The following is a 15,000-nucleotide window of genomic DNA, read 5'->3' as shown; positions in this document are numbered from 1 at the left end:
AGTCACATGATATTGCTAGGTTAAACTTCAGATTGTGAATTTGCACAGAACACAATTAAAAGTTCCATTTTGAAAGCCACTCTGGATTTCTCATAAACATTTACACAATTTTCTTCTGTGACATAGCTGTTGCAAATCAGAAATCAAAATGTTATGAAACTAAAAAGCCTACTGATAGATGCAGTTATACCTTTGGCACTGCATCAAAGACCATCAAATCATCATCTAATATGTTCTGTTAAGATAGCACTTGAAGTGTATCAGTATTTGACATCATGTTGTCAGGGAGATCCACAAAGCATAATTGAAATAGTCATGATTGTGGAGGTGGAAGGGAGATCCCAATTTTATATATATTTTTTATTTTCAGGTAGGAATTACTAAATTCTATAAGAATATGGTGTTATTTATTGCTCTATTGATTCTGTGTTCCATTTAACTTAAACAGCCCATGACATGATATCAAACCATGGGCTGCCTGGATAATATCATGTTATTTCTTTTTTGTATGGCTGGTATGCCGTACAAATGTAACTTGAAATATGTATCTTGAAATTGCCTGTGCTTTCAGGTGAATCCATTCCCAGCATCTGTATTGTTGAGAGTGATAGCCTGAGCATCTACACTGTGGACGGAGAAGACTACTCTTTGGCGCTTCCGTTTCCTGTAAGTTTTGTTTCTGTAGCTCTCTTGTTTATTCATTGTAGGGAAAATGCAAAGATGGGAGGAAGATTCACTCCTGTATAGGGGAACTGTGCTGGATAATTCTTTGAAAGATATTTTGGCACACAGTCTGTTATCCAGTGCCATTGGGACCAGATACCTGACAGGTTTCAGAATTTTGAACAATTTCAGAATGGCAGCTTAGTATCCCATTAGCAAACAGAATGAATTAGCCATGATAATAACTGAGTGTTATAGATCAAGGATAAGTGATATTATAGTATATCTTTATATTTTTGAAGCATTAGACTAAGTGAGATGCAACTAAGGCAAGAAACCTATAAATTTTAAAAGATTATTTGTCTTCTGAATGGTATGTGCTATATGTTTATATATATAGTTTAGATATGTATGTATATACAAATGTATGTAAGCATCTCTCTCACACCCACACATACCCTCACTATTGTCCTAATTCCCAGGTGCGCAAGGTATGGCCTGTCAAGTATGGTGTCCTCCTTGAGCGGCAGGTGCCAGGAGCTGAAGTTGCGTCCCCAAAGCCTGAAGGAGAGAGGTTGCCCACCTTCTACAGCCTCATGCATCCTCTGGACGAGATCAATCCTTTGCTCATCGTGTCAGGTGAGAGGATTTTATATAATATATGTATGTATATTGGGAGGAATTTATACATGTACGTGCACACGCACACACACACACACACACACACACACACACACACACACACACACACACACACACACACACACACACACACACACACACACACACACACACACACACACACACACACACACACACACACACACACACACACACACACACACACACACACACACACACACACACACATACTGGCAGTCTTTGGCAATCTGTCTCCCAGAGAGACTCGCCGGCAGGGAGCGAAATGGAAGGAGGCCATCGCTCAGTAAAATGCTTTTGTCCTGCCTACTAAGTCCCGTGAAGGCTGAACTCAAAGCCCTCCTAAAAGCTACTTCAATTGACTGATTAGATGGCCAGATCATCTCATATTTTGGTTGGGTGCAAGAGCATTGGGCTGAGTATTTTGAGCAGCTGGTCCATGTTGTATCACCGACTGTGAGCAGGGAAGTGATCTCCAATCTGCATGCTGAATTATTGCATATTGAATTTCTTCTGTTTTTTTAACGAGAGTCCATCCGTCCACAGGCTACAGTGGATCAGCTCGTCCTGCCTACATGACCGACCTTAACCAGCAAGCAGTGTTCATGTCTGACGACCCTTCCATATGCATTCTTTACAACTCCAGTAATAACAGCCACACAATATGGAAAGTGAGAAGAGCCAAACAAGAGGTAATAGGTTTATTTTTTGTTGTTTGTTTTTAAAGATACTGTTTGTATATTGTTTTATTTTTTTCATCTGATTTCTCTCTGTTCATGTGTTACATATCATTACATATTGTATTTCTTTTTTTTTCTTTTTTCCATATGTAAGATCATTATAAAAGGTAAGAAGATTATTTTTCTACCTTTTTTAAAATACTTTATATATATATAATTTTTTCTTTTCTCTCTGTTACATATCACTTATCATATTTAATTCTTTTTATAAATAAAATGATTATTTTATTGCTTCAGGAAAATAATCTGGTGCTACAATCTGCAGTCCAGGCCAACCTGACCAACAGCCCAGCCTCAGCAATGCTCTCAAACCCTGGCCTCTACCTCCACTCCCACTCCCACTCTCATTCTCACTCCCATTCCCACTCCCACCTAACTTCACCAGGCGCACCGTGCAACTCGCACTCCCCAACCCCCACCAGCTCCAGGACGAGGCCAAGCATGTTTTCCAATATGTGGACAACCCCAAAGAACCATCTTCAAGCCCAGACGCCAAAAAATCCCATGGCAACGCTAAGGTATGAGAGCAAGGTTGAAGTAGAAGTTGTAGTTGAAGTAGTGGTAGTTTTAGTGGTAGTTTTAGTTGCAATTGTAGTTGTAGTTGTAGTAGTATTAAAAGTAGTAGTAGCAATGGTAGAGATGATAGTAGTAGTAGTTTTGATGGCTGTAAAAGTTGTCGTTGTTATACTTTTGATAATGGTATTAGTAATAGGGGAAGTATTGTTATATTATGATCCTTCCTGATAAGTATTTGTGCTAACTTATAGTTGTTTAGTTTTTGTCCACTTGTATATGTATTATTATGAATTGTTTTTAACTTGTTTGAGTGATGTATAATGTGTAGTTTTTTGTTGAAAAGAGTAGTATTTTATACCTTTCATTAGGGTTATTTTCTGTCTGATGTTGTATCTCCCATAGAGACTTTAGTGCTATAATTTGTCTTTATTGATTGTGTTTTAAGTTGAATTGTAAATGTAAATGTTATTATGGAATGCAATGAACCTAGCACAATGTTGCATTCTTTACCTATGTTTGGTCCTGTCTTTTGACTGTGTGATATTCTTTTATACTGTTATCTATCTCTCTATTTGTATAATGGTTATTTATTATTCATATTTTTTCTTCCTACCCAGCCGGACCCAATCACCTTCGATATTCAGCGGGCAGCACTTGCGACTTACCATTAGCCCCTCCCCTTCACGGTCCCCCTGCCCTCGTACTCCTTGCACACCCCTCCACTCGGCCCTGAATGAAACCATGGCTGAGTCTGAGCCTCTCGTGCCCGACCTTTGTTTAGACCACCTCTGGACTGACAACTCCCTCGGTCGTGCCACAAAAGCTTTCCTCACGGAGGACAGCGTGGGGCAGAGGTACCTGTGCCTCATGCTATCCCAGGCTGGCATGCTGAGATGCATCAAGTACGATTACACAAATGATCGCTCGAGTCTCATATTCGGCTCCATCTCCTCCATCCCAGCTAAGGACGCTCTACCCATCAAAGCCCTCAAGATGATGATCGTGGTTGATGGAAGCAGCAGCCTGTCTCTCTATACTGGTGTTGTGCACGTAAGCCGCATCAACTTGCTGGGGCTCCCTACTTTCAACTCATCCCTGTTTAAGGACTTCTCGTCCCTGAACATATCATCACGGCTGCAAAGCCCTTCGACGACTCCCCTCCGTCGCTCCAGCCTCCTCACGTCCAGTCGGCCAGCTTCCGCTTTGGATGCAAAGTTTGAGGTGGGTCTCTCGCCAGTCATCTCGGAGAGGTCTAATTTTGAGGGTTCATTTTCCGAAGACACTGGACTCCCTTTATCCTCGGCGATTGTTGCACTTCGAGATCCAACGGACACCAGGGTTACACTTGAGCATGCTAGTGGGAACTTCTATAGGATAACACTACCAGAAATGACCTCATCGCCCCTTGTCAAACACTCCCTGACTGCTCTGAAGTACATCCTGCCTCGGGAAGCTGCCCTCAAGTTGGTCAACAAGTGGTATGCTACACGAAATGCTCCCGGATCAGGTGATTTCTCTCCACAAGGGGAATGGATGATGTTTTCAATGATGCTCCTTTCCATGATTGGTTATGATACAGACAAACTAGCTCTCATGTGTCCTGTTGAAACCTCTGGATCCTGTAGCCCTCTCGTTGCAACCAAGAAGTTCCGTGCTGCTGAAAGTGGCTCGGACAATGACTGGGAGTACATGCTGTCGTCACCTTTCCACATGGCCGCAGGAAACTCTTTGAGTGAAATGCTGGGTCTGCAGCGAGTGGGGGTCGTGCAAAGGACCCAGGAGGTGAACAGTGGCTCAGTGAACACCAAAGCTCCCTTGTTCTCCCACCTGCCAGCCATCCTCTTTGCGCTCCATTTAGTCTATGAGGATTTCAAGCTAAACATCTTGCACTGGGAGTTTTGCAGTTTATTGGTAACATGTCTAGATCAGCTTGCTTCTGATCTCCAAGCCACCCAGTACCTCCACCATTACTGGCGTGATTTCCCAACTATTTGTCCACTCCATGGTCCTCCTTCTCAAGTCCCAGTTGAAGAAGCACAAAAGCTGACATTCCCAGCTTATTTCACAATGAATCCCCCACATGTCTTGGCACATTTGTACATGATTATGGGAGGCATAGAACCAGAGCCATTCCCCTACATACCCCAGGTCTGCACAACCACAAAGAACATCATTCTCTTGTACTCGGTGGCGGCAGCTGATTGCTCGCTCCAGGACATCCCCATGGAGCGCTTTCTTCGCCGTATCAGTTCCAGTGGCCAGAAGCCATTCGTCTCGATAGACATTTCGATGAGTCCACAATATCATTTAGAGAAGAATCCCAGTATTCATGAGAAGATTGTCCTGTTGACCAACCAGTTGGGGCTTACTGTCAGAGATATACAGCTTCTTGCACCGGGTGTATCTCTCCTGCTCATGAATGCCCAGCACATGTGCCGCACATGCCCACCACAGGATTGGCCAGCTTCAGCCTACCACCTCATCCATAGACCTGACCTTGTTGCTCACAGGGAAGAAGCGGCCAAGAATGAAAAGGAAACGGGAAGTCGGGGAAAAGATCCGTTTAATATAAAAGTCAGGTGTCACAGAGACCCAGATTCAGCTCAAGAGGCCAAGAAGGTCTCTCCAACTTCCAAGGACGAGGAAGATGGTATGGAGACACTGGACATGGATATGCTGGCTCTCAGGTGGAGGGAAGATCAGCGCATATCTGAGGTACGGCGGATGCTGGGCTCGTCACGGGCTGTCACCATCAACATCATCCAGAGGCCAGAGGTGTCAGATCATGAGTTTTTGGAAGAGCAGGAGAGGCATTTATATGCCCTTTGCATTAGGACCATGTCATTACCTGTTGGCCGCGGCATGTTTACCCTCTATTCCTCCTCTCCTGTGATAACTGAGACCCTTCCTATCCCTAAGCTGAATTTGTCAGGGAAAGCACCTCCTCGAGGAACCACAATCGATCTATCCAATATTGAAGTCCCACCAAATATGGATATGTGGCCACACTTCCACAATGGAGTAGCAGCAGGGCTGAAAATAGCACCAAACTGCGGGGAAATTGACTCGACCTGGATTGTCTACAACAAACCCAAAGGATCTCTTGACAGTCCAACTGAGCATGCAGGCTTTTTAATGGCCCTTGGCCTGAATGGTCACTTACGCAACCTAGCGACTGTCAACATGCACGATTACTTGGCAAGAGGACATGAGATGACGTGTGTAGGGCTTTTGCTGGGCATATCAGTAGCCAAGAGAGGTACAATGGATATCCAGACAACAAAACTGCTTAGTGTCCACCTGGAGTGTCTCTTGCCTCCCACGTCAACAGAGCTTGATGTTCCGCATACAGTGCAGGTCAGTGGAATGTGAGCTGTCATTCTGTTGAGTGATATTCCAAGTGGTTATTTTATCTGGATAAAATTCCATTGAAAATAGGTGTTAGAACCAATTTTAATATCTTATCAATTTTGCCAGAATCCCTCAAATAATTCCTAATTCTAAATCTGATTAAAACTCAACAGGTTGCAGCAATCATAGGAGTGGGCCTCGTGTACCAGGACACCGCACACCGTCACATGGCCGAGGTCCTCCTCCAGGAGATTGGTCGTCCTCCGGGACCAGAGATGGAGAACTCAAATGATCGAGAATCTTACTCGCTGGCAGCTGGCCTAGCTCTGGGGCTGGTGCTGTTTGGGCGCGGCGGGGAGGCAGCTGGCTTCACTGACCTAAACATCGCTGGAGAACTCTACCACTACATTGAAGGTGGTCATAAGAAGCCTCTCTTGGGTGTTCACAAGGACAAATACAAGTCTCCTAGTTACCAGATTAAGGTAATGAAATTCTCATGGTGATGTCACTAGTGTGATCAAGCATCTAAAATTTGATGATTAAGTGATAGTTGTAGATGCATTTGAGGTAATATTGCAATATGTGTTTGAGATAAACATTTGTTATTTTTTTATGATTGCTTTATTTCTCCTTCAGTTTTTGTTGTTTTTTTACAGCTTTCATGATAACATTATTTATCAACAGGAAGGAGATTGTGTAAACATTGATGTAACTGCACCCGGAGCAACATTAGCCCTAGGGATGATATACTTTAGAAGCAATAATAAGGCTATTGCTGAGTGGATGGTGGCACCAAGCACCCCTTACTTGCTTGACCAGGTTTGTTGTGCTTTGCAGGTAAAGCTCTGCTTGTATAGCATTTTATCCAGGGAAAATCTTTGGAGATTAACATGATGGTAGATACCCATTAATGAATTACAGAAATGATGGGAGTATTTATAGTCATCAACATTTATTTAATAAGGGAATCTTTGGGAAAGGAAACATTGAATGTACACAGGACAAGTTATCATGAATTGATAATTACAATGATCCTGTTTATTGATTCATTCTAAAGCCATGAACTTCATAGAGTACTGTATAACCTGCCATACAGCCAATCACAGTAGACCTCAATTTTTTTTCCCCCCATTATTTTTTTTGTATCAGTTGTATTAATTTTCAGTTTGTTCATTTTTGTGTGTGTGTGTCTTAGGTACGGCCAGATTTCTTGCTCCTGCGTACTATCGCCCTCGGCCTGATCATGTGGGACGATGTGTTGCCAACCTCCAAGTGGATTGAGAGTCACGTTCCATCGACTGTCTTGACCCACGTCCATCGAGGAGGAAGTCAGTCAACGCCAGGCATCGACTACGAGTCTATGCATCAGGTATAGAAGGGAGAGGGAATGTTGCAAGGCCTCTTACTTTCTTCTTTCTTTCTATTTCTCTTTCTCTGTCTTCTTTGTAAAGCTATGTTCTTTTATCTATTTATATATTTTTATTTTACCATTTATATCTTTTGCTTTTGTCAATACAAGAATTCTCAAATGGGAAAATAGATTAAAGAATAGCAAGGTGAATTTGTTCAAATTATATAGTCTTGGGAACTCTTTTATTTTTATTTATCTAATAAGTTTCCTTTCTATTTGTACAGGCATATTACAATATACTTGCTGGTGCCTGCATGGTTATTGGGCTGAAATTTGCTGGATCAGCTAATAGTGAAGCATTCCAAATCCTGTGGAAATACACAAGAATGTTCACAAGTTTCACAAAGAGGTATGTTGAATCTCTATCTGTTTAGTAGTTTTATTCTTTAAACTATTTTAAACATGTTGGTTCTTTTAAGTTTGAAGGCTAGGTAAGGAAGATGATAGATGTATATATGAATAGAAAATGATAACCATTTTGTGATTTTAATATATACTGCCTTTACGAATGAGATTTAGTAAAAAAAAATCAATCAATCAAGGTAAGATACACAATTTATTTACTGCATTCTGATTTACACACTCACACATGCTTCTTCAAATCCAGGAGCGTAGCAGAGCTGGCCGGGAAGTCAACAATTGAAACATGTCTGAACGTGATCTTGGTGAGCCTGTCTATGGTCATGGCAGGCACGGGTGACCTGGACGTCTTGAGAATTATCCGTTATTTGCGCTCACGTGTTGGGCCATCCAACTCAACAGTGGGGTTAGTATGGGGCTCTGGTTTTGTTGTTGTTTTATTTCTACTTTTTTAAGGGGGGGGGGGGCTTTCTAAATTTTATTTTTCCTCTTGTATTTGTTGTTGCTGTTGTTGTTATTCTCCTCCTTTGTCTTTTTTTGGAATTTTGCCCTTTACTCTCTCCTCCTCCTATTTCTCCACCTATTATTACATATTGAAATTATCAGTATTATAATGATACCTATCATTACCATCACTATTATTGATTTTATGTTATTCGTTACTTTATTTTTTTTTATTTATTTATCCCACTCTCCCCAGCTATGGCTCCCACCTGACCATCCACATGGCCCTGGGATTCCTGTTCCTTGGGGGCGGCCGTTTCTCCCTCGGCACGTCCAACATGGCCATTGCAGCCCTCCTCATTGCCTGTTTCCCAAAGTTCCCCACACACTCCAACGACAACAGATACCATCTTCAGGTTTGTGTGTGTGTGTGTGTGTGTGTGTGTGTGTGTACATATATATGTATATGTATATGTATATGTATATGTATATGTATATGTATATGTATATGTATATGTATATGTATATGTATATGTATATGTATATGCATATGTATATGTATATGCATATGTATATGCATATGCATATGTATATGTATATGTATATGTATATGTACATGTACATGTACATGTACATGTATATGTATATGTATATGTATATGTATATGTATATATATATATATATATATATATATATATATATATATATATATATATATATATATATATATATATATATATAAATATATATATATATATATATATATATATATATATATATATATATATATATATATATATATATATATATATATATATATATATATATACATATATATACACACATACTATATATTGTAATGACAAAACAGTTGGAGAGTTAGTGATACTTTTGTTGTTTTGAGTTTGTTCTTATATAAACATATGTATTATATAAGGGTATTATTGCATCAGTAGGGTAATTTCCTTTCTTTGTCGTCTATAGCTCATTATCTCATTATGTAATTTGGCATTAGCATTAGTTGTCATAATATTTAGTTGGGTGCAGTCAACAAAGTCCGATATCACTTCATTGGCCTATAAATGATTGGGTTTGTTGATCATGCCAAATATATACATTGGATTTTATTTTGCTCACAAATTTTTCAGGCGCTCAGGCACCTGTACGTTCTGGCTGCAGAACCTCGATTATTGATACCTGTTGACGTTGACACAGGAAGGCTCTGCCAAGTCCATGTGTCAGTTAGGTGAGTTTCTGTTGGAGATTTCTTACTCACTCATTATCAGTCAAGTTTGGTTAAGGAATAAGGTTTTCATGTTGTATGCATTGCCTCTAGTAAAAAACAAGAACAAAAGAGTTTGAACTATTCACATTATGAATGCAGTTTACAGAATGTATAGAAGAAATTTAAAGTCTGCCATGTAAAGCATAGGTATTCATTACAAAAGGTGTGAAATTTGCATGTGTTTGATCTCCTCATATAGGTTCAAGGATACAGATCAATATAGAAGTCAGTCCTTTGAGGCTATGGCTCCTCTTATGCTTCCCGAGCTCTCCAAACTCTCACAAGTTGTGATAGAGGAAGACAGCGGCAACCATCGATACTGGCCCGTGTGGTATGCTATTACTTTTCTTGGTTATGTGTAGAGTAAGCCAGTGATATAAACTGTAAGTCGTTGTTATTCAGATTACTTCAAATATTTTGTAATATCCTTTGTGAAAATATGTCACGTTAGCCATAAATACTTCCCCCAGCTCTTACTAAGCTTTCCTTTTTTATGATCTGCCTTTTTATCTTTCATAAATATTAGCAATGGTTCAAATCCCCACCCCCTCTCCTTTTGCCAAATAGGTTCTCGGCGCACAATAAGACGTGGTCTGTTCTGGAGACGCTCTTGCGCTCAGGAGAAGGACTAGCAGTCAAGCTGAAAGACGGGCGCTACCCCTATGGTGATGCACCTTCAGGCTTCCAGGTCCAGCTGGCCCATCTCCTCACGCAGGACAAGTCTGCTCGGTGGACTATGAAGGTATGTGGCAGTTTTCCCTTAGGTTTAGGCTTATTTGTGAACAGCAAGACATTTTACCCTTTTTTTCTTTTCTTTTTTTATCTCATAGCTTGAATTATTAGTGATGGAGTCATTAATATTTGGTCTATTAGTCACTTAACTTATTTTACTTGTTCATTTGTTTATTTAACTATTTATTTTGTGCATTTGTATTGATTGAATGATACCACAAAGTTAGCTGGAGGGAAGGGAAATTAAGGAAGAACTTGATAAATGATTCTTTTTTTTCATCATTTTCTTTTCATTCTTTCTTCCTTCTTCTAGTAAGAGGCATCTCTCATTTCATAATCTTTATTCAGGTAGCATATAATTGATTAATTTCCCCCATTTCCATTAACCTCTATGTAGAATGCCATACAGCAACAGCAAAAGCAAAAGCGTTAAGTTAAATACATGAGGCACCTTGAGTATAGATGAGATCATTGGGGTTATCACATTCAACATGGGTGAAAAAAAATGGGACAAGTTCCTATTAACCCATTAGCAGTGGATGGCATGATTTGCTGCAAAGGCAGAGTCGGTCATAGACGCGGATGGCATCGTGCCAGACATGTAAAACAGCCATCCTACTGCACAAACATTTTTTTAATACCGCAACCAATGGGTTAAAGATTGACCTGTTAAGTTTGTCAGTTAGAAGATCTAAGAAGAGAAATGGCCAGCTTGAAATTCTAGTCATAGAAATTTGGCATCTTGACAATTCAGGCCTAGAAATTTGCCAATTTAACCCGTTGACAACAGAAGACGTGATGTCATGTCATACCCCGGCAGGTCTTCCCGCCAGGGACGTGATATCACGTCATAACTTTTTCTATGGATAACACGCAGGATGGTCATGTAGGTAGCGGCTGGTCACCGCCTCAGCAGGTAAATAGCTAGAGGCTTGACCTGTACATTTCAAAATACCCCAGTGTTACGTCCAGGCTCCAGGAGCCAAAACCACCCTGGCATTATCGGGTTAAGATTAATTGTTCCAAAATGTATGTGTCCTAGAAGTTTTACATTATTTTTCACCTCTGTTTGTATGAGAAGTTATTCTAAAAGTATGGCAATTATCTTTTTCCATATTAGAGATAAAAGCATTAGCATCAGTCAAACAGGCAAATTCTTTGATTATTGAGATCATTGCAGTTGTCAAATATTTAAAGAAATATTCATTTAGGACCTGATGATTGTGATACACATTGAGAAAAGGGAAATGTGAATATGCCCACCAGTTACAAAGTGTAATCTGTATAATTTTAATGTAACTAAAATGAAAATGATGTGCCTGAATCACACTCGATGCTATAAAGTAAGAGTATCCTATTTTTAGATTTGTAACTATAGGTACATACGTATGTATACTGTTTCTTTATTTGTTTATTTGTTTAGATATGAAGATATTTTTCTTTCTCTTTCAACTTGAGAATTTCTGTCCTCACGTGCAAGCTAATACTAAGCCTGATGATGTATTATTTTTGAAGAAACTTCAAATGCACATCTGTGTATCTGAGTTTTCTTTATTATACCCATAATGGAGAAGACCAGGGAACATATCGATTCAAACTGGCATTTTCATTACCGTATCCTGTGTATAGCTTGCTAGATAGTGACACAGCAGACAGTCTCAAGTAATCAATTTAAATCCCACATGTTGCCAAGATTCTGAACAACAGTACATCACTCCAAAGATGGTTTTAGCCAAAGCTTCCAGGATCTTACAATGAGGCTGAGGAATGGCCCTCTTAAAAACAGAAAATATTGAAGTAGTCAGGATCAAGGAAGCGTAGGTTGATGTTCTTGTCGTTGCATCGGCCAGACACATGTTTCAGAAGTGTGGCATTGGTGACGAGCCACTTGATGCTGCAGTCACATGCCAAATCCTCATCTAGGGAATAGGGGGTAGATTAGGCAAAGATTATGTTAATCAGTGATTTTGTGAGGACTCGTGCTGAACAAGTTGTAAGCAAAAGTATTGGAGGAAAGAGGCAGAAAACACATGATTGATGCAAAAGTCCTTCTTGTTATATTGGTTCTTTAAGGCCTTCAGTGTGGATAAAAAGAAAAAAATTCATTTAAGGAGACATTGAAGGGGAAGATATGTGATTTATATAAGATTTTTTACTTATTCTTTTAAAAGTGATATTTAGACAAGTGACCAAAATACAAGCAATTATTAAATGCAGTATGTGAAACATGGATTGTAAACCCCTAAGATTTTTTAAAATTATTATCACAAAGTATGTAATTTGTGAAGAGGACCTTTATATTTACTGCAATGTTTTTTGGTGACATTAAGTAAGATTTTGCTTTTTTAGTATTTCTGTTCTGGAATGTCATACTTACTGTAATTTTTTTCATTTGTAACCTAATACAGATATAACAATTCTTTAGTTTGGAGCAACTATGTCATACAGCATTTGTTATTGGGAGTTCAGAGTCCATTATCAAAATTATCACATGCATATAGTGTGTTTTAGATACGATATATACATAAATATATATATATATATATATATATATATATATATATATATATATATATATATGTATATATATTATATATATATATATATATATATATATATATATATATATTATATATATATATGTATGTATGTATATATATTATATATATATATGTATATGTATATATATTACTTTCAGAACCATTCATTCTTTGTTATTCATATTGCATACCACGAGGATTGACAATTTCTTAAGTGTGCACAGTTGTTCATAGGTTAAGACAGAAGATCAACCTTCAAATATATAACTAGATCCACACTGAAAACTTGGAAGTATTGAGTATCTTACATCAAAAGTAAAAACAATAAGGGAGAAAGACAAAATAACTAACTTTCTAGCCAGAGTTGAGGTTTTCCCCAATCTATGTGCACAATGTTCTTGCTGGCCATGTGCTGCAGGACGGCCTGGAAGGACTGGTCAAGGCTACGGAGGCCGGTCTCGCGCAGGTCCATCCAGTAGGGTAGAGATCCTGTCGGAGTGGGGGAGGGTGTTCAAGAGAGGATTTTGTTTGTATAGAAATGAATTGATGTGTTATTTTACTTAGATTCTGTTGGAGGCTGTTTCTTGACTTTTTTTTTTTTAACATTCATATATAAGTTTACATGTATATAGATATGTGTGTGTGTGTGTATGTGTATATATATATATATATGTATATGTATATATATATATATATATATATATATATATATATATATATATATATATGTATATATATGTATATATATATATATATATGTATATATATATATATATATATATATATATATATATATATATATATTTAGAGATATATAGATATATAGATATATATTTAAATATGTATTTATATATATATATATATATTTATATATATTTATATATATATATATATATTTATATATATATATTTATATATTTATATGTATTTGTATATTTATATATATTTATATATATATATTTATAGATATATTTATATATATAGATTTATAGATATATATATTTATATATTTATATGTATTTGTATATTTATATATATTTATATATATATATATATTTATATATATATTTATATATTTATATGTATTTGTATATTTATATATATTTATATATATATATATATATATATATATATATATATATATATAGAGAGAGAGAGAGAGAGAGAGAGAGAGAGAGAGAGAGAGAGAGAGAGAGAGAGAGAGAGAGAGAGAAATTTTCCACCATAATGAATAATTAGTTTATAATATTTTCTTTATGCATGGTTTCAACATTTGGAATTATCAGTATTATTTTAGTGTCGTTATTTTCTAAAAATAATTTTCTATTGACTTTTTTAATCTTTTTCTTTTTTTTTTAATTTTGCATATGAAAAGCATATCATCCCTGTATTTCTTGCCTACCACCCAAAAAACAGAGAAAGCTTTACAACCCCAATCTCCCCCCCCCCCCCCCACAAAAAAAAAGAAAAAAAGTCTTACCATTGAGGAAAGCCGAAGACGTAAGTTCTGTGATGGGCGTCCGCTTGAGGTTGATAAACCAGGGGACAGAGGTTGGGGAGGCGAGCGCTGTAGGCTGGATCTCCTTGATGCCTGTGTAGCTCAGATCAAGGAACTCCAGGTTGTGGAGTCCTCCGAGGAATCCTGCGGCAAAAAGAGTTGCTTTCACTTTATGAAGAGTGATTTAGGACGAGGGTTTTTAGTGTATGGGTAGCAGCCATGCCATGCTCCATAATGGAAATGATTATTGATTAGTCAAAACAAAGAAACCAAAGTGAACAATATATAAATCAAATAAGATAGTTATATGTCTTTAGATAAGATAGTGAATGAAAAAGAACATCTTTTTATGGCAGATGGTTAGAGTGGTTTGAACAATACAGATTAAGCTTATGTCTTTATTGAGTAGATGTTGCACTTTGCATGCTGTTGATGGGTGAAAGGTTGACATGTTGGTAAGGATAATTATGATAGACAGGTTGATGATGATGCTTGCTTTGTGACTGACAGATTGACAATGATGATTACCTCATGATGGACATGGTGTTGGTGATTATTACTAGACAGTTGATAGGTTGACGATAGTGATGATAGTTTAAAGACACGGCAATGTTATCTGGACATGCATTACCAACCTCCTGAGGTCCATCTTCGCCTTAAAAAATAATAAATCAATAAGAAAATAATGATAAACTAAGTAGTGTCCAATAAAAAGACTTCAAGTAGTTTCTTGAGGGTAATGCACAACACCTGACCAAATTGCGACAAGAATTGGCCCAAAGAATTTTTCCTGCATGTGA

General features: G+C 37.9%; 2 protein-coding genes across 2 annotated transcripts in view; one reads left to right on the top strand and one right to left on the bottom strand.

The window, feature by feature from the left end:
• Window positions 1–15,000, top strand: part of shtd (anaphase promoting complex subunit 1) — a 51,412-nt gene that overhangs the window by 1,861 nt on the left and 34,551 nt on the right. The window contains exons 4-17 of the mRNA XM_086532939.1: window positions 572–666; window positions 1,146–1,302; window positions 1,870–2,015; window positions 2,301–2,581; window positions 3,197–5,936; window positions 6,104–6,412; window positions 6,615–6,749; window positions 7,126–7,299; window positions 7,566–7,690; window positions 7,949–8,107; window positions 8,402–8,561; window positions 9,294–9,391; window positions 9,630–9,761; window positions 9,998–10,172. Of these exons, the coding sequence (XP_086389065.1) occupies window positions 572–666; window positions 1,146–1,302; window positions 1,870–2,015; window positions 2,301–2,581; window positions 3,197–5,936; window positions 6,104–6,412; window positions 6,615–6,749; window positions 7,126–7,299; window positions 7,566–7,690; window positions 7,949–8,107; window positions 8,402–8,561; window positions 9,294–9,391; window positions 9,630–9,761; window positions 9,998–10,172 (4,886 nt within the window). The remainder of the gene's footprint in view (window positions 1–571; window positions 667–1,145; window positions 1,303–1,869; window positions 2,016–2,300; window positions 2,582–3,196; window positions 5,937–6,103; window positions 6,413–6,614; window positions 6,750–7,125; window positions 7,300–7,565; window positions 7,691–7,948; window positions 8,108–8,401; window positions 8,562–9,293; window positions 9,392–9,629; window positions 9,762–9,997; window positions 10,173–15,000) is intronic.
• The window catches only part of LOC122242963 (oplophorus-luciferin 2-monooxygenase non-catalytic subunit-like), a 7,615-nt gene continuing 4,423 nt past the window's right edge, over window positions 11,809–15,000 (bottom strand). Inside the window, exons 2-4 of the mRNA XM_086532941.1 lie at window positions 14,183–14,344; window positions 13,054–13,191; window positions 11,809–12,081 (exon numbers count right to left, since the gene is read on the bottom strand). Of these exons, the coding sequence (XP_086389067.1) occupies window positions 11,939–12,081; window positions 13,054–13,191; window positions 14,183–14,344 (443 nt within the window). The 3' untranslated portion in view covers window positions 11,809–11,938. The remainder of the gene's footprint in view (window positions 12,082–13,053; window positions 13,192–14,182; window positions 14,345–15,000) is intronic.

Source organism: Penaeus japonicus, unplaced genomic scaffold (assembly GCF_977035675.1).
Source record: "Penaeus japonicus unplaced genomic scaffold, GWHDUDI00000001_assembly GWHDUDI00000038, whole genome shotgun sequence".
In the NCBI taxonomy this organism is placed as follows: domain Eukaryota; kingdom Metazoa; phylum Arthropoda; class Malacostraca; order Decapoda; family Penaeidae; genus Penaeus; species Penaeus japonicus.
The sequence above is the reverse complement of the archived record's forward strand: the minus strand, read 5'-3'. Positions and strand labels throughout refer to the sequence as shown.